This window comes from Bufo bufo, chromosome 3 (assembly GCF_905171765.1).
Source record: "Bufo bufo chromosome 3, aBufBuf1.1, whole genome shotgun sequence".
Lineage (NCBI taxonomy): Eukaryota > Metazoa > Chordata > Amphibia > Anura > Bufonidae > Bufo > Bufo bufo.
This window is the reverse complement of record NC_053391.1, coordinates 319,057,955-319,081,740: the sequence shown is the minus strand read 5'-3', so window position 1 is coordinate 319,081,740 and position 23,786 is coordinate 319,057,955. Positions and strand designations below refer to the sequence as shown.

Below are 23,786 nucleotides of genomic sequence, written 5' to 3'. Positions count from 1 at the left end.
GAGTTATAGATGGAGTAGCTGCTGCAGGCAGAGCAGGGTGGGGGGGCGTGTCCAGCCTGTTACTCATCTCTGTGCAGTGCAGCCAGGATTGTGTATCAATAAAGTTATGTATTCAACAAAACAAGAAGGGGAGAAAGTAAACAGATCTGCCAGGATAATCTGATGTCTTCGGGGGGGGGGGGGGGGGAGGGGGGAAAGCTCGGACATGAAAAACAGGTATTGGGTCATATGTATGCAAGGTGAGGGGTGTTATGAACACATTAAAAAAATTTGACTTTGGGACCGGACAACCTCTTTTAGGGTCCATTCACACGTCCGCAATTTTGTCCCGCATTTTGCGGAACGGATTTGTGGACCCATTCATTTCTATGGGGCAGCATGATGTGCTGCCCGGCTCCGGATTTGCGGATCCGCACTTCTGGGTCCACAATTCCGTTCCTGAAAAAAATAGAACATGTCCTATTCTTGCGGACAAGATTAGGCATTTTCTATTAAGTGCCAGTGATGTGCGGTCCGCAAAATGCCGATGTCCGTGTTTTGCGGATCCGCAAAACACACACGGACGTGTGAATGGACCCTATACTATATTAGTACGATTTATAAAAAAATAGGACATCATCCGCATATAGCGAAATCCGATCCTCTAGTCCCAATACTCCAAAAAAAAACTCAATCCCTGTCCCTTGCCTAACACAGAGTGCCAAAGGCTCAATGTAGATATCGAACAGTAACGGAGAAAGTGGGCAACCCTGACGAGTATGTAATACCTACCCTTGATTATCTACTAGTTCAGAGATTTTTTTATTATTTTTTTTAAACCCTGACGAGTACCTCGAGCCAACCTGAAACTTGGGGTAAGACTACCATTAAGGTTCAATTTTGCAATAGGAGAGTTATACAAAAGCCTAACCATGCTTATAAACCTCGTACCAAATCCCATCCTTTCTAACACCTTCCATAGGAATTTCCACTTCACTCTGTCGAACACCTTGGAAGTATCCAAAAACAGGATGGAGCGGGATCCCCCCCCCCCCCCGATGACTATATATTCGCAAAAAGTCTAAGTAGCTTATAATGGGTACCTTTAGTAGGAATAAACCCGTTCTGATCATGGTCTATAACCGAGGAAATAACTCTGGAGAGCCTTGTGGCCAACATCCTTGATAAGAGCTTAGAATTTGTATTCAAGAGCGATATCGGTCTATAAGACCCCATATCTAAGGGATCTTTCCCCTTTTTCAATACTAGTACAATTACAGCTTCTGTCATTGGTACGATAACCTCACCATACTTACGATAGAACTCATATGGAAAACCGTCTGATCCGGGGGAAGAATTACCTGAGCAGGCCTTTATTGCGGCCTCAAGCTCCTGAAGTGAGAATTCTACTTCAATGGATTCTCTCTGTACCTCAGTAAGAACAGGAAAAGTGATGGAATCCAAATAATCATCCATCATTTCATCCAGAGTACTGTTACTAGTTTTATATAGTTCCGCAAAATGTTTTAAAAAAGCTCCCATTATTTTCTTCATTCATAACTTCTAGCTGAAATAAAGGAATGGTACAACATACAGACATAAGAATAGATGCTCCAGAATTGGTATTACATGGGGAATGCATGAAGCTATTAAAACAGGCATGTCAGGAGCGGTGACAAGTCCCATTTAAAAAGGACCTCTAACCTCTACTGACATGTCAGTTTTAGTAACTACTTGCATTCCTCATGTAATAATAATTCTGGAGCATCTAGTTTTATGATTCCATGTTGTGCCATTCCTTTGCTATCCCTTTAAGAAGTTATGAGAGAATTGCTAACAACTTGCAATGAAGGTCCATCTGGGTGCTCCTGCGGTTTGACACTATCCAATCGGTGCTGCCTGTATCAGATTGAGCAGAGACACATCCCCAGCTGGTAACTCCCATCTGGCCCTTCATAGCAAACTGATAGCAACTCATTCATGACTTCTGGCAGGAATAAGAAAGGAATGGCACAACAAAGTCACAAGAATATGTGCTCCAGAACAGTTCATAAATGAGGCTATACTATGGCTTACCTGTCGGAACCTCTTTTTTATTTCGTCGTCTGTCACTTCTGGATCAATCTGTAACACCTACAAAAAATGAACATCCCGTGATTAATTCAGGGGCAATTAGCAAATGATCCAGTAACAGCAAAAGCCAAACGTGGTGGCAAGAAGGCAGCGGAAAACCCTGCTGACGTGCCGTTTTATGGCAAACTGGTGAGGTTTTCTTTTGTGACTGCGTACTACATGTGGTCTTGCCCTAACTCATAAGTTAATAAAAATAACATGACAAGTGTAGTTTCCAAGATCAAGACCACATCTTTTTTCAATTAACTAGAAAATATAGAAGATAAAAATTATTACATGATTTTCCTGGTCTCTGCATGCAGTCAGCAGTGTGAACCATGGAGGCTTTCATTCTGGCAGTTAGGGCTATGTCCAGGGATGTACCTTAACTGAGACCGCCCCATACTGAAATGCATAGAAACATAGAATATTGATGCACAAAAAGACCACATGGTCCATTTAGTCTGACCTTATATTATTTCTCATTTATAGATATGTGTTTGTCTCAGGCATTTTTGGTCATTTTCTCAACCCCATGGGAGTTTGTTCCAAGTCTCAACTACGTTTTTGATGTAAAAATATTTTCTGACATTGATTTTGATGTCCCCCCCTCCCCCAACTAATTTTAGATTAAGCCCGCTTGTTCTCGTGTTGAGTATATATTTTTTCCAATTAAAAAATACTTCCCTCTTGAGCCTTATTTAGGTCTTTAAAGGGAACCTGTCACCTCCCAAAACCATCCCAAGCCGCCAGCAGTGTGTTTCTGATGATGCCTTTCTTCCTGAAGGCAGATGCAGCAAAAGTACTGAAAAGTTGTTTTATCCCCTGCCGGCGCGCTTCTCCACACATGCTTGAAGTCAAGGGGGCAGCGGCCTCCTTGCTTCAAGTCACGGTAACCACGCCCCCTTCCCCTTTGCTGTGACTGACAGCCGGCTGTTCGGCAAAGGCAGCCGAACTCTGGTGCATAAGTGCTGTCAGTCACAGGAGCGCTGTCAGTCTTCAGGAAGAAAGGCATCATCGGAAACACACTGCTGGCGGCTTGGGATGGTTTTGGGAGGCGACAGGTTCCCTTTAACATACTTAAAGGTTTTGATCACCGCCCATTCCTTTCTTTCCTCAAGGCTATACAGATTAAAGGGGTATTCCCATTACATACAATGGGGGCATATCGCTAGGATATGCCCCCATTGTCTGATAGTCCCAGAGGTAGGACCCGCACCTACAAAGAGAACGGAGCGGGGAGAGCTGTGGCTGGAGGACCACGGATTTCCTGGGGGTCCATCCACCACCAAGCACTGCTCCCCGCTGCTCTCATAGAAGTGAATGGGAGCGCACCGAGCGGCCCCTGCTCCCATTCATTTCTATGGGGGCAGACGGAAATAGCCGAGCGCGGCCCAATAGAAATAATTGGGGGGCGGCTGCGCATGCGCCCTTCGTTCATTTCCCCGCTTCGTTCTCGTTGTAGGTGCGGGTCCCAGAGGTGGGACGCGCACCTATCAGACAATGGGGGCATATCCTAGCGATATGCCCCCATTGTCTGAGATGGCAAAACCCCTTTAAATTCTTGTAGTTTCTCCTAGTATGTTTTATGGTTCAGAACCTACATCATTTAATCCTGCTTTTGCACCAGTTCCATTTTTTCTATATCTTTTTGTACGTCAGGTCTCCAAAACTGGACATAGTATTTCAGTTGTGGTCTCACTAGTGCTCTATACAGTGGGATCACAATCTCTCCCTTCCTAGTGGTTATACAATGCTTTGAAAAAGTATTCATATCCCTTGAACTTTTCCACATTTCACGTTACACCCACAAACAAATGTATTTTATTGGGATTTTATGTGACAGACCAACATAAAGTAGCAATGTGTGAAGTGAAAAGGAAATGATACATGGTTTTCAAAAATTTTTATAAATATAAATCTGAAAAAAGTGTGGCTTACATTTGTATTCAGCCCCCTGTACTCTGATAGGAGACTACAAAAGTCACCTGATTAGTAAATAGAGTCCACACACAGTAATTTATGGTCAGGATAACTACAGCTGTTCTGTGAAGGTCTCAGTGGTTTGTTAGAGAACATTAGTGATCAGACAGCATCATGAAAACCAAGGAACACACCAGGCAGGTAAGTGATAAAGTTGTGGAGAAGTGTAAAGCAGGGTTAGGTTATTAAAAACTATCCCAAGCTCTGAACTTCTCACTGAGCACTGTTGAATCCATCATTCGAAAATGGAGGAGTATGGCACAACTGCAAAACTACCAAGATATGGCCGTCCAGGCAAGGTGAGCACTAATCAGAGAAGCAGCAAAGAGGCCCATAGTCACTATGGAGGAGCTACAGAGATCCACAGCTCAGGTGGGAGAATTTGTTCACAGGATGACGATTAGTTGTGTACGCCACAAATCTGGCCTTTATGGAAATGTGGCTAGATGAAAGCCATCTTTGAAAGCAAGCCACAAGAAGTCCTGATTGCCACAAGCCATCAATGGGACACAGCAAACATGTGGAAAACGGTGTTCTGGTCAGATGAGACCAAAGTTTCACTTTTTGGCCAAAATGCAAAACGCTATGTGTGGTAGAAAACTAACACTGCACACCACCATGAACACCCCATCCCCACTGTGAACACTGGTGGTGGCAGCATCATGCTGTGGGGATACTTTTCTTTAACAGGGAAGCTGGTCGGATGGAAAGACGGAAGGAGCTAAATACAGAGCAATCCTGGAGGAAAACCTTTACTAGACTGCAAAAGACTTGACAATAGCGCCGAGGCTCACCTCCCCGCAGGACCACAATCCTAAAAATACAGCCAGAGCTACAAATCGAATGGTTTATATCAAAACATATTCATGTGTTAAAATGGCCCAGTCAAAGTCCAGACCTAAATCCCATTGAGAATCTGTGGCAAGAGTTGAAAATTGTTGCTCACAGACGATCTCCATCCAATCTGACTGAGCTTGAGCTATTTTGCAAAGAAGAATGGACAAAAATTTCAGCCTTTAGAAGTCACTTCACACATACTTGCCACTTTGTTCTATTACATAAAATCCCAATAAAATGCATTTAAGCTTCGGGGTGTAACATGGAAAAAAAATTGGAAATGTTCAGGGGTTATGAATACTCTTTCAAAGCACTGCACCTCAAACTAGAAAGCCAAGCATCATACTAGCTTTTCCATCCACCTGCATTCATTTTAAAGCTGTCGGATATCAGGACCCCTAGGTCCTTCTCTTCTGAAGTCGTGGCTAAAAAAGAACTGCCAATATGATACTCGGACAGAGAGTTCCTTAAAAGTGCATTATTTTACATTACATTGTTTTAACCATTTGTCCAGAGAAGCTAAATCTCTTTCCATGTTACTAATCCCTCCAGGCATATTATCATATGACATACTTTTGTGTCATCAGAAATAAAAAAAAGCCACGTGCATTCCGCATTTTATGGAAAAGTCCGGCCTATAATCGAACAGTCCTATCCTATTTTTTGGAGGGACAAGGGGACTGCATAGGAGATATTTTCGGAGTGGCAATATGAAATATTTTATTTATTTATTGTTTATATATTTTATATGTAAAATTGGGAAAGGGAGTGATTTATACTTAATATTTTTTATATTTTTTTACAGTTTATTTAATAACCATTTCCCTCCTTAGAGCCTAGAACCTGGGATCTTTTCATCCCTTGTCCTATTCCCCCTTATAGAGCTCTATTATGGTGAACAGGACTTCACACTCTCCCTGATGCCCTGTGCATAGTGCACACAGCAGCAGGGAGGTTACCATGGATTACACTGCTGGGGCTCCGATCAGAAGCTGCCACTGCCACCAATGAAGAGGAGGGGAGGGGTCGAGAGCACACTGGGCCACCAATTAACGTTTAATATACAAATGCAGGAGGCGGCAGAAACACATTGCCGACACCCGACCTCTGACAGGGCGCTGTGATCAGCGTCAGTTAACCCCTCAGTTGCAGCACCTAAGGGGTTAATTGCTGTGGATCACAGCGCCCTGTCAGAGGCAGGGTGCCGCCAATGTGTTTCTGCCACAGCCTGCATTTGTACTATATTAAACATTAGTGATAATTGGTGGCGCAGTGCGCCCCCCCTCCACGCTCTCATTGGAGGCAGTGGCAGCACAGGGGGGAGGGAGAGACTGCTTCCTTCTTCCCTGTGCTGCTGAGGGAACATGGCGCAAGCTGAGAGTAGCGCGATCCATATTCTCTGATACTGGGCTTCGCAGTAGCACAGCCTAGTATCGATAAAAGACAAATCCCGGTATCATATCGATACCGGGCTAAAAGTATCGATTGGGTATCGAAAGTTCGATACCCGAAACAACCCTAGTTTTCAGAAACAATCAAAACTTCATCTAGAAAGATATTAAAAAAAATAGGACCCAGGACAACCTTGAGGACCACCACTTCGTGACTTATCTCTCCTCAAAACGCACACCCTTAACACCAGTCATCAAGAACATCTCCTGTCCGGAGGGACTGGTTAAGCAAATCAGTAAGAGGAGCAGAAAGGATTCCTGGGTGGATGCCATGTGAACCTTTTACCTTATTTTACTTTAAATGTGCCAATTCATCCATAACATTAGCCTCCAAAAACACCGGGGCTGAGCAGTTACCGCTACCTAACGGTAATGTCATGCTCATGATTTTGAAAGCTGCCTCTGAACAAATGTAACTATTCAAATGGTCAGCGACAACCTTATCCCCATCAATGTAGTGATTTTGCCCATTCCAAATTTTTGTAATCCCACAATTTTTTTCTTCCCATCACTTACATAGCTGAAGAGGAGTGTATCCCCCTTCTTAATAGATTTGGCCATTTTTTCTTCTTTTGATGCATAAACAGTATTAATACTATGTTTGGCTTCTTTTTGCTTAATGTTATACACCTCTGTACACTTTTTACTTCTCTAGTAAACCATAGAGGCCTCTACCTCCTTTTAGTCTTTCTAATATATCTGACATATAGTCTAATTGCCTTTACGATGGCAATTTTGAATACAGTCCACTGGGCGCACACACAGGGTGCTTTTGTTTTCCACCCTTTTAGTTTCCCTTTTAAACACTCCCCTATTTCCATAAAATGAGTCCTTCTAAAGTCGAGCACTTTCATAGTAGCCTGCAAATGAATAAAGCGAATAAGCTCACCTTATAATTCAACATTAGCAAACTTGGTTGATCTATCACAATGCACAATTAAAGGGGGTTCACTGACACTTGCATGACATTAGGTTTACCTCAAAAGGATTCAAGTTGAAATATGAGGATCCAGGCCGTGTCAGTCTCTCTATCTGCTGCTTCGGGGTAAGCACAGAGTCACGTTTTTCAATTTGTTTAACCTGTGCATAAAAAAAAAACATAAAGAGCATAAATATATAAAAATAACCAAATCGGTCTTCAAGTCATGAAGCGACTGTCCCTCCAAAAAAAAAACACCCCCGTCTACATAGGGACTCCACTCTAAAGTGGAAAGCTGTGAAAAAGCAGTGGCTCCCGCAATGTCAGATGAGACAGCCCCTAAAAAATATTTCAGGTTTTCATCTCTGTCAATTGATCTGCTTACAATCAAATATTAATACCGAGAGCCCAAAAATGTGTCCAAACATAGCTACTTTTCCAGAGGGAAGATTCTCTTGGACCAATCGCTAATCAGCATTGTGGTCACACGACCTCACAAAACCAGCTTGTCTCGCTAGGAACCTCCTCAAAGCAACAGGTACTATTTACAACTTATTTTACCCCATTCATTTCAATTTAGCCACCTAACAGTTCAGCCCAAGCATAGCAGCAGGATGGGGAGGCTGCTCATATCTCCAGATTGGTAGCAGCTACAGATATGGGCATTCCAAGCTTTCACACAAGACCAGAATCACAGCATTATTTCAACCACATCAGGAGATATCACGGTTAGAAATCGAGTCGGGAGTAAAAGCAATAAAACCTGCTTTTACTTTCAGCTGCACTCACTACCATCCAGTTATATCTACCGATGTAGTGCAGATAATGCTGTGATTCTGGTAGTAGAATGCAGAGATATAAGCAGCTAAAGCACCCCCCCCCCCCCTCAGTCTGGCAGATGGGGAAATACAGGAGGAAATATATATAAATATGGCATTACCATCATTGTACTGACCCACATAGTAAAGTTATGTTATTTATACCACAGAGTGAACACAGTAAATTACGCAAAATAATGTTAAATTTGATGTCTTTTTATCCTTCCCCCTAAAAATAACTTTATTTTATTTAATACAGTATACATACCCCAAGATGGTTCATACAAAGCAAAAAAACAAACAAACACACTTTAGAAGAAAAATATTTAAGAACTGCTGGAAAACAGAGTGGGAAAAATGTTACTGGTCTCAAGGCTAAAATTTGTTATGTCACTAAGGGGTTAAAAATGTGTGCGTGTCCCCTGAGTTGTGCGCCAATAAGATTTACTTCAGACATATATTAATAATCTACAATAAAAAATAAAAAAGTGGGAGGGTTTTTTCAATTTTAATGTGACTGTTAGGTTAAGGCCTCTTTCACACAACGATACGGATTAGGTCCGGATGCGTTCAGTGAAACTCGCGCCATTTTGCAAGCAAGTTCAGTCAGTTTTGTCCGCGATTACGTTCAGAGTTTCAGTTTTTCCGCACGGGTGCAATCAGTTTTAATGCATTTTTCACATGCGTGAAAAAAAAAACAAAAAAAAACAAACAAACAAACACATTTACAAACATCTCCTAGCAACCTTGAGTGAAAAACGCTTTGCACCTGGACCGCATCCGGATACAATGAGGGACATTTACTAAGCATGTTGCACTAGAATTATGGCGTAAAATGCACCAAAAAGAATGACGTTTTGATTTCCACCAAATATATCTGTTTTCTCCACAATTTTCACCAGAAAGAATGCATCACGTCAGAAATGAGTTGCAAATGACAAAGTGGGCGGGGCTATCAAATTGACACATATTACGCCTTATTATCATCCTCTTATGGGCAGAAATGGCTCAAATTGTTCCGGACAATTAAGCCAGCTTATGTGGTGGCATTTTGTGTAAAAAGTCGCAATTAATGCAGAAAGATGCGACTTCTGAAAAGAAAAACCAACCTGTAGTGGGAACAAATGAGAGGTAAGTATTTAAACAGGATGATATAAATGAGCTGAACAGCAGGGTTGTCAGTAAATGGCCGTTCAACATAAACAAAACAATGACAAAAACGTCCCGAGGATAAGAAAAAAGTCGCAAATTACCACAGGAAATGTCACAAATATGCTTCAAAAGTCGCAAGTTTGGTCTGGCAGGGGTGGCTGAAATGGCGCATTTAAGTTTAAAAAAAAAGTCTCATTTAAGTGGTATTGGTTTTAAAATGTCGCAAATCAAGAGAAATAGGCGGATAATCAAGTTGATATTTAAAAAAAGTCACATTTTACAAGTGGCGTGTGCCTTTTGATACATGAGGTGAAACAGATCACCACTTTTTTTAAGGTTAGACTTTTTTTGGCACAAAATATGCCATTATTGATAAATGTCCCCGAAAGCTTTTTTCACTGAAGCCCCATTCACTTCTATGGGGCCAGGACTGCGTGAAAAATGCAGAATATAGAACTTGTTGCGATTCTCGCGCAACACAGAAATGATGCGTGAAAAACAACGTTCATGTACACAGACACATTGAAATGAATGGGTCTGGATTCAGTGCGGGTGCAATGCGCTCAAGTCACGCATTGCACCCACGCGGAAAACTCGCTCGTGTGAAAGAGGCCTAAAAAGTGAAGGGAACAATGGCTGTGGTTAGCTAGAGGAGGATCAACTGCGACCTTTTTGTTGCAATTTTACTTTGGTATGAGGCGGTGTAAAAATCGGAATATATATATATATATTATATATATACACATACATACATACATATATACATACACATACATACACACACAATAGTGTTATTTTTTTGGTACACCAAATTCATCAAACACAGTGCGACATTTGTCTGGGGTTATGAAACCAGTAGAGTGAGCTGTACTACGCCATTTCTATAGCGCCTATTCACTTCTATGGGAATTCCGGAAACACCATTTGACAACCTGCTCAGCTATTTACATAACCGCACATGAGTGGCTGAGGTGGGAATACCCTTTTAAGTTTAAACTTGGCACTATGCTGCCAAAATCAGTATACTTGGCAAATATGGAATGAAATGTAACTTGTTAAAACGGGATACATGTCCAATTACAGAGATAGCGTACCATCAGACGCGTTTCCGACCACTCTGGGTCCTTAGAGTGGAATAAATGTTACATTTTATTACATTTTTTCTGGAGTTCTGAATTTCCTGGAAGGCTGAAGTGGCCTGAACCTGTGCACCCACTGGAGGTGAGCGGATAAACTCTATACACTTATGCATGGTGAACATGCCAGCTTCCAGTCTGATTATTAACCCCTTAGTGACCACCCATATACCTTCACTAAAGGGGCCTTGGGTAGGATGCTTCCACTCTACACCAATAGGCGCTAAAAGAATGCACTAAAGCTCTGTGCTCGGGGCAATGATCAGACACCGTAACGTGTAGTCTCTCACTGAATATGCTTGCAGTAAGCTTTTTTTATACACCTCTTTGTTAAAAAAGTAAAATAAAAATGTTACTTTAGGGTGTGTGCCACAGTGAGAGGTTTTGTCTGGGAAAACAGGTATTTTCCTCACAGCATGTGCTGCTGGGCTGATTTACAGCCAGATGAGGTCAAATACCGGTCCGGATTTTAAGTGCCGGTCCGGGTTTTGGCAGCACCTGGCGGTCCTTAAATAGGCAGCTGGGCTCAGAAGCAAGGTCTCTGTGTTGGGATCTGGGAGCCTTGTGTCTGGATGAAGGCTTGCTACCGGTTTAGCGTGAAAACAGGTTGGTGCTGCTATCAGCAAGGACTATGAGACAGAATTGCCGCATGGTGTGAATTACCACTAACACTGCAAGGTGACTTTTTGTTTGAATATGACTGCTTGCTTGTTTTGTCACTTGCCTAAAGCGTGAATAAAACACTGAACTGTTTGATCCAAAGAACTTGTTGTTCTTGTTTTTTTACCTACTGGGCTTTGTAACAAAAAAAAAAGAAAGTCTCAAAGGGCACGAGTTTTATGCTCTGACCGTACAGAAACACAAACCTATTCAGATAGAAGCAGAGCTGGAGTCTTCACTATCACCGGATCACATAGGCCTACGGTGGTAGAAGTAGTCTCCACTGAGTCATCATGTTCACAGAGCAATGTTGCTGTCCCTTTCGAAAATGTGCAATCCTGCAACTTCGTCCCCCACCAAGTATGCAAATTTTAGCAGCTCCACAAATGAATGTGGAAGTCACAAATTTTACCCCGTATTATTATTTTTTCCATTTGTTTATGGACTAAGTCCTGGAATTGTGCAGCAGAATAAATGTTATGCCGCTGAGTTTGTTGAACAAAAGCCCACATCTGTGTACTTAAAAACGTGGAGCCCCACAAGTGTACCTGAATGCATGCACCCTAATGTGGTTTACGCATTTTTGGGATAATTCTCAAGTCCCCCCAGAGCATGTCGGTTATGGAGTGAAATTATATAAGGTGTGTGAGAACATAACAGAAATAGGCTACACCTGCGGTCTGTCTGTATATGAGGGCAAATACCGCTAACTTAGTCCCTTCCCCCCCAGGCTGCCCCTAAATTATTAGGACATCAGCCAAAATTGTGTGGGACCTACTGACACCATTCCTATACAAAGGGTACCATGGTTACACTGAATTTTTATACCTTTTTAAATCCCTCTAAGCTGCAAACACAGGGGCTTGTGGGACAGTGGGCATAAACAGAGTGGGATACCCACAACCGCTGGTGTCCAAGCGTTTGGCGAGAGGAACATCCTTCGCCCTTGCAAGTAACCAGCTGCTTGCAGTGAAGTGGAAGGACAGGAAGGATGTCTACATGCTCAGCACTGTGCACACAGACACCACAGTAGTAGTTAGGCCTAGTTCACACGATCGTTTTTTTTGCGAGTGTATGGGCCGTTTTTTTGTGTTCCGTATACGGATCCATTCATTTCAATGGTTCCGCATTAAAAACGGAATTTGTTCCGCAAGCATTCAGTTTATGTATTTCCGTTGAAAGATGTCCTATTATTGCCCGCAAATCACGTTCCGTGGCTCCATTCAAGTCAATGGGTCCGCAAAAAAAAAGAACACGGAACACATACAGAAATGCATCTGTATGTCTTCCGTATCCGTTCCGTTTTTGCGGAACCATCTATTGAAAATGTTATGCCCAGCCCAATTTTTTCTATGTAATTACTGTATACTGTATATGCCATACTGAAAAACAGACCAGAAAAACTGAACGGAAACACAACGAAATCCTTTTGGGACCAGCTGTGGAGCATATTTTTCAATCGGTGAAACAAATTTTACCACTTAGAATTGGACTTTTTTCAATATATTTTTTGTACAATTAAAAGGGGTTTTCTTAGATTTTAATACTGATGACTTATCTTCAGTATACCAGAAAACAAGGTTTAAGAGCAGCACACAAAGCAGGTTTACCAGAACTTCAGTCGTGGAATGCAGCAGCTGAGCCAAAGAGACCCCAGATCCAAGGCGGTGAAGATGAACGTAGTGAAAATATGTGGGCTACAGCAGCATCTCCATTAACTTCTTTATTCAGGTATCCAAGGTGCGGTACAAAAAAGCAACGTTTGACAAAGGCTATCTCTAGCCGAAACGTTGCTTTTTTTGTACCGCACCTTGGATACCTGAATAAAGAAGTTAATGGAGATGCTGCTGTAGCCCACATATTTTCACTACGTTTATCTTCAGTATACGTCATCAATATCAGACTGGCAGGGGTCCCACACCCGCGCCGATCAGCTGGATTTAGAGAAGGCTCCGTGCCAGCGCAGCCTTCATTGTTTACCTGCTGTAATTACAAGAAGCCGCCCCATTCACTTCAATGGGATGGCTCATTACTATTCAAGCGTATAAGAACGAGCTGTCCCATAGAAGTGAATGCGACAGCTTAGGTGTAATTACACCTGCTCACTGTTGTGATGTCGACAGCGAGCAGGTAAAGAATGAAGGGAAAGCTGCGCTGGCACGGAGCCTTCTCCAACTAGCTGATCGTGGGGGTGCGGGGTGTAGGACCCCCACCGATCGGATACTGATGACCTATCCTGAGGATACGTCATCAATCTAAAAATCCTGTAAAACCCCTTTAACTCCAGGACTTGATCACTCACAAAATAATTTTATTGAGTTTAGGTTTACTGTGCAGAAGCACACATCTGTCTGTTCCAAAATGTGAACCCCCACAAATGTTCTTGGTTACAAAAAAAATGTCAGCCCGCTCTTGCTGGGCAACCAGTCCTGCCTATGCCACCCCTGTACTTCAGAAGTCATGAGGTTCATTTATTTTAGTGACAATTTCCAGCCTACGATTGCCCTCCTGCTGGAATAATTCTTAAATCCCTATAACCCAGATATGAATGTATTAATGGGTGAATTTTAAAGGTCCTCATTTTCATAATTTGAGTTTTTCCATATGTTGCAAAGCAATCGGTTTACAGATTATTCCAACCATCACTTACATCCTTAAGCCCCCCCTCCCTCCCCCTTCTCAGGTGGTCAGAATTCTAGTCATACATCATGTCATTTTTTGTGATTATGTCCTGTTAATTCCATTCACATTAGGCCTCTTTCACACCAACGTATGGCTTTTTCAGTTTTGCAGTCCGTTTTTTCAGTATGCCATATACAGTAATTACATAGAAAAAATTGGGCTGGGCATAACATTTTCAATAGATGATTCCACAAAAACGGAACAGATACGGAAGACATATGGATGCATTTCCGTATGTGTTCCGCTTTTTTTGCGGACCTATTGACTTCAAAGGAGCCATGGAACGTGATTTGCGGGCAATAATAGGAGATGTTCTATCTTTCAACGGAACAGAAAAACGGAATGCATACGGAGTACATTCATTTATTAATTTTTTTTTTTTGCAGAACCATTGAAATGAATGGTTCCGTATACGAAACGCAAAAAACGGTACGCAAACAGAAAAAAAAAAAAAAAAACGGTGGTGTGAAAGTGGCCTTAGGCCTCTTTCACACTTGCGTTGTCCGGATCCGGCGTGCACTCCACTTGCCGGAATTACACTCCGGATCCGGAAAAACGCAAGTGTACTGAAAGCATTTGAAGACGGAACCGTCTTCAAAATGCTTTCAGTGTTACTATGGCAACCAGGACGCTATTAAAGTCATGGTTGCCATAGTAGGAGCGGGGGGAGCGGTATACTTACAGTCCGTGCGGCTCCCGGGGCGCTCCAGAGTGACGTCAGAGCGCCCCATGCGCATGGATGACGTGATCCATGCGATCACATGATCCATGCGCTTGGGGCGCCCTGACGTCACTCTGGAGCGCCCGGGGAACCGCACGGACGGTAAGTATACTGCTCCCCCGCTCCCCACTACACTTTACCATGGCTGCCAGGACTTTAGCGTCCCGGCAGCCATGGTAACCATTCAGAAAAAGCTAAATGTCGGCTCCGGCAATGCGCCGAAACGACGTTTAGCTTAAGGCCGGATCCGGATCAATGCCTTTCAATGGGCATTAATTCCGGATCCGGCCTTGCGGCAAGTGTTCCGGATTTTTGGCCGGAGCAAAAAGCGCAGCATGCTGCGGTATTTTCTCCGGCCAAAAAACGTTCCGTTCCGGAACTGAAGACATCCTGATGCATCCTGAACGGATTTCACTCCATTCAGAATGCATTGGGATAATCCTGATCAGGATTCTTCCGGCATAGAGCCCCGACGACGGAACTCTATGCCGGAAGACAAGAACGCAGGTGTGAAAGAGCCCTTAATGTGTCATGACATTTTTTATTTGGAGGCTCTCCAATGATTGACTTGTTCCTCACCGTACACTAAGGGCTTTATTAAGAGTTTGTTTTTGGTGGCCCTCTTACGCCTGACAACACGCCTAGAAATACGGACATCATTTTGGGGATTAGTGATCCACTGGTTGATTGTGTGCACCGCGTCACTTGGCACGTTCGTCTCTCATATACAGGTTGTTGGAGACATGTACGACCAGTCAGTTTGAAACTCAAATCTGCAACATAACTGGATACATTTTCCTCCCTTTCACTACAGCACAGTTTTTCCCCGCCATAATTTATTATATGTCTTCAGGTGAAAAATGTATGAAGAATGTGAAGAAAACCATATATACCCTTATTTCTTCCTATAACAATTTGCAGTAGATGCATTCTTTAGGGGACCTAACTTTTAATATGGGGTCATTTCTGGGGTTTCTATAGATCAGGCAGCTCAACGCCATTCACGCAGTGGGGCATGAAACATTTTCAATCTGTGTTGTGAAAGCCATTGGGTGCTCCTTTAGGTTTGGGCCCTGCTGTGTCACACCATAAGAATAGGGCCACAATAGAGATATTTCTGAAGGCGGGAAGAACGGGGTGATACATTTTGGGGAGTATTCCATTTTCATGTGCTCTGTAAAAAATTTTTTTTTTTAATAAAATGACACTTAGGTGTAAGAAATTAGAATCCCCCCCCACCTGTTAGTATTAACCCCTTCCTGAAGCAGCGACTGTTTGTGCTCCCTGCCTTCCCAGAGCCATAGCGTTTTTATTTTTCTGTTGACATAGTGGTATGAGGGCTTGTTTTCTGCAGGCCAAGTTAGACTTTCTGATGCCACCATATTTTAATATGCCATACGATGTAGAGGGAAGCGTGAAAATGGGGTGGAATTGGGAAAAAAATAAAAATTCTGCCACAGTTATAATAGATTTCGTTTTTAGGGAGTTCACTATGCGGTAAAACTGCTCTTCATTCTCCGAGTCAGTACGATTATGGCAATACTACACATGTGTAGTTTTTCTTGCATTAAAAACTTTTGAAAATCATTTTTTTCTTGTCATCGCCGTATTCTGACCCCCATAACATTTTTATAGTTATGTCTACAGAGATGTGGGAGGGCTCATCTTTGACAGGCCGATCTGTAGTTTTTTGCTAAAACCTTTTGACCAATTTATTTTTTGAAGAAATGGCGAATCAGACATTTTTTCTTCCCTTTACACCATTCACCTTATGGGATTTTTTTAATATATATATATATATATATATATATATATATATATATATATTTTTTTTTTTCTTTTTTTTTTTTTTTATAGTACATTGTGAAGCCCATGATATATATTTTTTTTCATTGTTTATTTTCATTCTGACTTTGCAAAAAGGGGTGGACCACAACTTGCAGTCATCAGATTGCTATTTGTATAGAATAATGCAATTTGCTCCATTATTCTACACAGAAATAGATTTATTACAGTTCAGTGCTGCCACCTGCTGGCTTGAACTGTGATATACAGGTAATGAGCCTGGAAACCTAGTACAGGCTCATTACTAGCATAGAACCCCGTGCTTCCAGGTTGTAGAGCTCTCAGACGCTGTGGTCACATTTGACCCCGGCATCTGAGGGGTAAGTGTCCTCAGTCGGCATTACCGCCAATCGTCGACATTAGCCGTGGGTGTTCGCTGTATGAAACAGCAGACACCCAGCGGCTATGGCGCTCGCTCCACTCTGGAACGGGCGCCATCTTTAACGCCCTCACATGTACATCGGATGTTGTGTAGGGGTTAATTGCTGCAAAAAAAATAAAAAATAAACTGTGGGGTCTGAATACTGATGACAGCCAACAAAAAAAAAAAAAAAAAACGTTTTAGAAAGCGCAGCCAAAATAAAGATATGAAAATATGTTTCTGATAAAAAGTATTGAACAGTATTTCTGTATATACGTTAAATATTGCAGTTAAAAATAGGAAAAAGACCATTTTTAAACTTTTTTTTTTGCATTTTTTAATAAATAGATGCAATAAATTTTACCACCTGAATAAAGTTACAATGTGTGACAGCAAAACAATGTCTGAAATACTTGGACGTGCAGAACCTATTACATAGTTAGGGCTCATGCACACGACTGTAGCCAGTTTTGCGGTCTGCAAATGGCGGATCCGCAAAACACGAATACCGGCCGTGTGCCTCCCTCATTTTGCAGAACAGAATGTTTTGCCCTCTATATCCGTAAAATGGACAAGACTAGGATATGCTCTATATTTTAGCGGATGCCACAGAACGGACATACGGAAGCAGACCGCACACAGTGTTCTGTCCGCGGTCTGTATGTGATATCCATGCCTTTATAACCATCTACGTTACCTTTATAGGATTGTATTACACATGTAGTAACCTTTTGCCCAATTGGGATAGATCATTGTGACTTGGTTTCTTGCAATAGTTTGGGTTGCCTTCTTTTATTGTGTTTTTTCAATACCATGGGCAGGATATGACTGATTAGATTATACACCCCTGTGAGATATACCTAACATATAGCCGGGTGTATCTACGGGGAGAATAGTTTTGTCATGGCACTTCATGTATTGCTGCAAAAAAAAAAAAAAAATGTATCAATCATGTTTTTCATTGAGTATTGTATTAAATTGCATCAATAAATGATGACTTTACATTATGTGGGTGTTTGAATATGTGGGGATTCTAAGTCCTATGAGGGGCTTGATATCGGTTACACAGGAACGCACAGGCAAACCGATTCCCATCCCACACTAAAGATTCTGGGTCAAAGTGGGCAATAGTGGCTGGGAACATAGCGCGATCTCGCGGCTGGCAAATTATTGGTCTACCACTTGCATATGTGATATTTAAAGGGCAAAAAAATTTTTTTTACAGAACAGGTAGCAATACAAATATTTTCAGTCGCAGAAAAAGGCGCCAAGTTTATTAAAAGGCTGCTTTCATTGAGAGATGCTGTGCCATAGCAGGAGGCACTCATCTTCATGCCACACTACATGCCCTCTTCTTTATACTGGGTACAGAATTCTAGCAAACACTAAAGGGATTCTCCCATCTACTAAAGTGACATACCGGTATATCACTAGGATATGGCGGCACTATTCAATGGGAATCCAACCTCTAGGAGTTCAACAATCCTGGAGATGAAGAAGCCTCAGCGCTGAGCCATGTACCCAGCATGGCAGTCCTTCCCATAGACTTGAATAGCGCTGTGCCGCTTCCCAGTACAGGATGGCACCTGTCACCCAGCACCCACTGTCCATACAGAAGCCCAATAGACACTAAATAGCTGGGCAGAACATGGAGGCTCCTCATACGATATGAGGCTCGAGGCTTTATAGGAAGAACCAGCAGATGCTATGTCCAGGTAGTCATGGTCACCGCAGAGAATCGCTCCTTCCCGAATACAAGACCCCTCTCCCGCCTGTTCACACCACACTCCCCGTGCTAACACGGTAATTACGTCACCTCGTTGTAATACTTGGAAAACGCATCATCCACCGCTCCAGACGGTCCACCGGTCCCAGGTGCCGCCATTTTAGCGCCGAGGACAACTCTCGCGTGATCACGGCGCCCTGGAAATATTTCCTGTGAGTGCAGACGGCGGGCAGTCCCTTCATTTCCGGGTCACCCGCCTTCTCCGTGTTCCGGTGTTTACTGTGGTGATGGCGGTGGCTGTAGGAGCTCTGCGGGAAGGAGGGCAGCCTGCCATCACCGGGGGCGGCTGTCTCCAATTCCATTATTATGTGGCAAGAGAACGGCCCTCTAAACGGTGGATGAGCCAAGCGCTGCCTTCATCTCCACCACTAGATGGCGCTTTACCATAACTCTTGTAGTGTAAGGACTCTCCACAATGAGCTCTAGAGGTCCATAATGATAACTAGTAATGGAGCGCCATTGAAATGTCCCTCCTGCCGCAGTCAGGCAGAGCATTGGTATCTTTAAAGGGGTTGGCTGACAATTTAAAAAAAATACTTTCATAAAGTGTTCCTGCATTTTGAAAAGTCGGAGAGATGTATTAAAACTTTTGATCAGTGCCCTGCCATGGCTAGAAGGAGGAGAGAAGCGCACCCTCTGTTCACTGCATGAGATGGAATCAAAATGGAGCCATAGATTTCTACAATAATCTCACTTCTCACACCCCCACCTGGACCTTTCATATGTCGCTATGACATATCAATTATATTATTTTTTTTTCAAAGTACAGTGCATAGTTGCCAACTGTTAAGATTTTTCAGACAGTCCTTGGAAATTCAGGGTGTCCGAGTCTCCGAGATCCAAAATGCGCAGGGCTGCCCCACACAGTTTGGAGATGGCCTATTTGTTCCCAATTTACCAGCTGTACAGATGGTAAATATGGACGCTTTGGCCTGGGCTACACTGCAACTTTTTGAAGCTCAACTACAGTGATGGCCAGTTCGCCCGCGAACACATGCAGGCATCGGGCTGTTCTCGGAGCTGCCTGCTCCCAGTGACCGCATTTGTTTCAGACCGGCACAGGTAAGGATTTACCTGTGCATCGCCGGACTTGTGAGTTAAGATGGCTGCCCGCATGTGTTCGCCGGCGAACTGGCCATCACTGCTCAACTAATTGATTTGAACTATTAACGCCCCTGCAATTGTATGCTGTGGTGAGCCCACTCGATACGTGGCAGGCGCTGGCTGTATAGTACAGCAGGCACCCAGCCGCAATGAGAGGAAACAGCGATTCAGCCAAACCCTGTCATTTAACCCCTCAGATGCAGCGATTGCAAAATCTGGGAGGTATGCGGCGCCCTCTTCCTTCCAATCAGTGTCCCCGCAATTGAGACACAATTGGCTATACCCAGCCGAACTCATCTTCTTTCCGCGTCCGTTCCCTATTTTTTGCGGACTGTATACAGAACCATTCATTCATTCATTTCAATGGGTCAGCAAAAAAAACAAAACTGAAGGTACTCCATATGCATTCCGTTTCCGTATGTCCATATTTCTGTTCTGCCAAAAAAATAGAACATGTCCTATTATTGTCTGCATTACGGAGAAGGATAGGACTGGTCTATTAGGGGCCAGCTGTTTAATTCCACAAAATAGGGAATAGACACAGATGTCATCTGTATTTTTTGCGGACCGCAAAATACATACGATCGTGTGCATGAGCCCTAAGGGTGCCTTCATACACTGCAGTTTTTGTGTCAGAAAATTCTGCGTCTGAAAATCAGTTCCATTCACCTTAAGGTCTCTTTCACACAAACGATTTGGATTGTGTCTGGATGCGTTCAGTGAAAATTGCACCATTTTGCAAGCAAATTCAATCAGTTTTGTCTGCAATTGCGTTCAGTGTTTCAGTTTTTTCCACGCAGGTGCAATCAGTTTTGATTTTTTTTTTTTTTTAAAACCTGAAGATATACAAACAACATTTCTTAGCAACCATCAGTGAAAAACGCATTGCATCTGGATTGGATCCGGATGCAATACGTTTTTCACTGAAGCCCCATTCACTTCTATGGGGTCAGGGCTGCGTGAAAAATTCTGAATATAGAACATGCTGAGATTCGCACGCAACGCAGAAATGATGCGTGAAAATAAACACTCTTGCACAAACCCATTGAAATGAATGGGTCAGGATTCAGTGTGGGTGCTATGCGTTCACTTCACACATTGCACCCGCGCAGAAAACTCGCTTGTGTGAAAGGGGCTTAACGAGGCTTGCAGAAATCCATATGCTTGCTGCCCCATTCAAATTCAAACTTATTTTCAGTTGTGGAATTTTCTGCCACAAAATCTGTCATGTGTGAAGGCCCCTTTCAGATGATCGACTGTCTCGCTGCGGACTCGCAGCGCAGCACCCAGCCTGAACTTCCAGCACTGCCGGGGTTGCATAGTATTATATTGATTTATGATGCTATGTAACCCTTAGAGGTCTGGAATGTATTAAATAAGGCCTCATGCACACGACTGTTGTGTGTTTTGCGGTCCGCAAATTGCGGATCTGCAAAACACGGATGGCGTCTGTGTGTGTTCCGAAATTTGCGGAGCGGCACGGACAGCCATTAATATAACTGCCTATTCTCGTCTGCAAAACACGGACAAGAATAGGACAGGTTATATTTTTTTTGTGGAGCAACGGATGCGGCCCCATTGAAGTAAATGTGTCCGCATCCAAGCCGCAAAAACAGCGGCTCGGATGCGGCCCAAAAGAACGGCCGTGTGCATGAGGCCTAACACTGACAGCATTGTCAGTGTTATCCAGTACATTCCAGATCTCTAAGGCTGGGTTCACACCTGAGCGTTTTACAGCGCGTTCCTACGCGCTGTAAAACGCTCAACAGGCAAAAACCAATGATTCCATATGGGCATGGTTCTCACCTGAGCGTTTTACAGCGCATAGGAACGCGCTGTAAAACGCCCTACGCCTCAAGAAGTACAGGAGCTTCTTTGGGGCGTATTGTCGCGCGTTCCCGCCCATAGACTTCAGCGGGAACGCGTCTAAATGGGCGTTTGCTTGTTTCCTATTTAAAAACGCGAAAGAGAAGACGTCATCGGCGCAGGCGCACTGAGGGAGTGCTGAGGAAGCGATCCTCCTTCTCTCAGAGCGCCTGCGCCGAATCAACACAGGCGCGCGATTTTTGAAATGCTGACAGGGCCAGTCGGAGGAGGAGATCGTAGCTGGCCCTGTCAATCAACAGGAGGAGGGGGCGTTTTTTTGCGGCTGCTACCAGCAAGTAGACGCCCTACTTGCTGGTAGACAGGTAATTAGCATATTATTAAAGTACGTTTTTTGACATATCTACTGAACGAAAATGATTAATAACATAATGTATAGATATATCGCAGGATAGGGATTATACACTCACCTAAAGAATTATTAGGAACACCTGTTCTATTTCTCATTAATGCAATTATCTAGTCAACCAATCACATGGCAGTTGCTTCAATGCATTTAGGGGGGTGGTCCTGGTCAAGACAATCTCCTGAACTCCAAACTGAATGTCAGATTGGGAAAGAAAGGTGATTTAAGCAATTTTGAGCGTGGCATGGTTGTTGGTGCCAGACGGGCCGGTCTGAGTATTTCACAATCTGCTCAGTTACTGGGATTTTCACGCACAACCATTTCTAGGGTTTACAAAGAATGGTGTGAAAAGGGAAAAACATCCAGTATGCGGCAGTCCTGTGGGCGAAAATGCCTTGTGGATGCTAGAGGTCAGAGGAGAATGGGCCGACTGATTCAAGCTGATAGAAGAGCAACGTTGACTGAAATAACCACTCATTACAACCGAGGTATGCAGCAAAGCATTTGTGAAGCCACAACACGCACAACCTTGAGGCGGATGGGCTACAACAGCAGAAGACCCCACCGGGTACCACTCATCTCCACTACAAATAGGAAAAAGAGGCTACAATTTGCACAAGCTCACCAAAATTGGACTGTTGAAGACTGGAAAAATGGTTTCTTGAACATGACAATGAGTTCACTGTACTAAAATGGCCCCCACAGTCACCAGATCTCAACCCAATAGAGCATCTTTGGGATGTGGTGGAACGGGAGCTTCGTGCCCTGGATGTGCATCCCTCAAATCTCCATCAACTGCAAGATGCTATCCTATCAATATGGGCCAACATTTCTAAAGAATGCTATCAGCACCTTGTTGAATCAATGCCACGTAGAATTAAGGCAGTTCTGAAGGCAAAAGGGGGTCCAACACCGTATTAGTATGGTGTTCCTAAAAATTCTTTAGGTGAGTGTAAGTACACAAAAAAAAAAAATGAGTTTAGTGGGGTGACAGAAGCCCTTTAAGCTTGTATCGCTTGCAATTGCCATGGCACCTCCCTCTCCGGTGATATGAAATAGGCCGCAAACTTGTCCCTTATGGTGGCTCCATGTGTGGTACCACGGACGCCGATGCAATTTGTACTCTCCATGGAATGCACCAATGAATCCGCAAAATTGAATCCATCCCTTTGTCGTACAAAATTGTGAAGGCAACAAACTGCCTTAACCGCAGAGATGGCGTTCTCCAATTTCAGGTTGATTGGAGAATGCAGAAAGCGCCATTTGTTTGACAGTATGCCAAATGCACACTCCACCACCCTGCGAGCTCTGGTTAGTCTATAATTAAAGACCCTTTTCTCAAGGCACAGTCCTCGGCTTGAGTAGGGTCTCATAAGATGCTCACCCAGAGCAAATGCCTCGTCACCTACAAATACGAAAGGCATGGCCGGATCAGCGGTGCCAAGCAGCTTGGTGTTCCCCGGAAGGTCCAGAGCATTGGTACTCAACATTCGTCCAAAATCTGAATGAGCGAATACTGCAGTCTGAGCTGCTTCCATATGATCCAACATCTATGTATCTGAAGCAGTAGTTGGCATCAGATACGGCAAAAAGTACAACGGAAAAGTATTTCTTATAATTAAAAAATCTACTGCCACTCCTCTTGGGTTTTATCACGCGGATATGCTTTCCGTCTAGCGCCCCCACACAATTAGGAAAATTGCATGTTTGGTAAAATGTGTGGGCAATTTTCTGCCACTCATCCTTGTTTGGTTTGGACATCACAACAGCATAAAGGACATCCCATATGGCACTGCATGTTTCCCGGATGATGTCGCTTGCTGTCGATTTACCAATCATGAAGGCATAGTGCAGACTGACCAATGACTGTCCAGTTGCTAAATACCTAAGATATGGAAAAGGAAAGATAAATTACATTAGTTGATATTTATATCTTTTTTCAACAGTCAATGCCCTGAAATCAAAATGGAAGAGCCTCAAGGATGCCTTCATGCGGCACCGACGCAAGGA

The 23,786-nt window shown here is 43.3% G+C and overlaps 1 protein-coding gene across 1 annotated transcript in view; it reads right to left on the bottom strand.

The window, feature by feature from the left end:
* The window catches only part of DNAJC8 (DnaJ heat shock protein family (Hsp40) member C8), a 43,425-nt gene extending 24,802 nt beyond the window's left edge, over window positions 1-18,623 (bottom strand). Inside the window, exons 1-3 of the mRNA XM_040424325.1 lie at window positions 18,473-18,623; window positions 7,341-7,442; window positions 2,056-2,112 (exon numbers count right to left, since the gene is read on the bottom strand). Of these exons, the coding sequence (XP_040280259.1) occupies window positions 2,056-2,112; window positions 7,341-7,442; window positions 18,473-18,541 (228 nt within the window). The 5' untranslated portion in view covers window positions 18,542-18,623. The remainder of the gene's footprint in view (window positions 1-2,055; window positions 2,113-7,340; window positions 7,443-18,472) is intronic.
* Window positions 18,624-23,786: the final 5,163 nt, after the last annotated feature.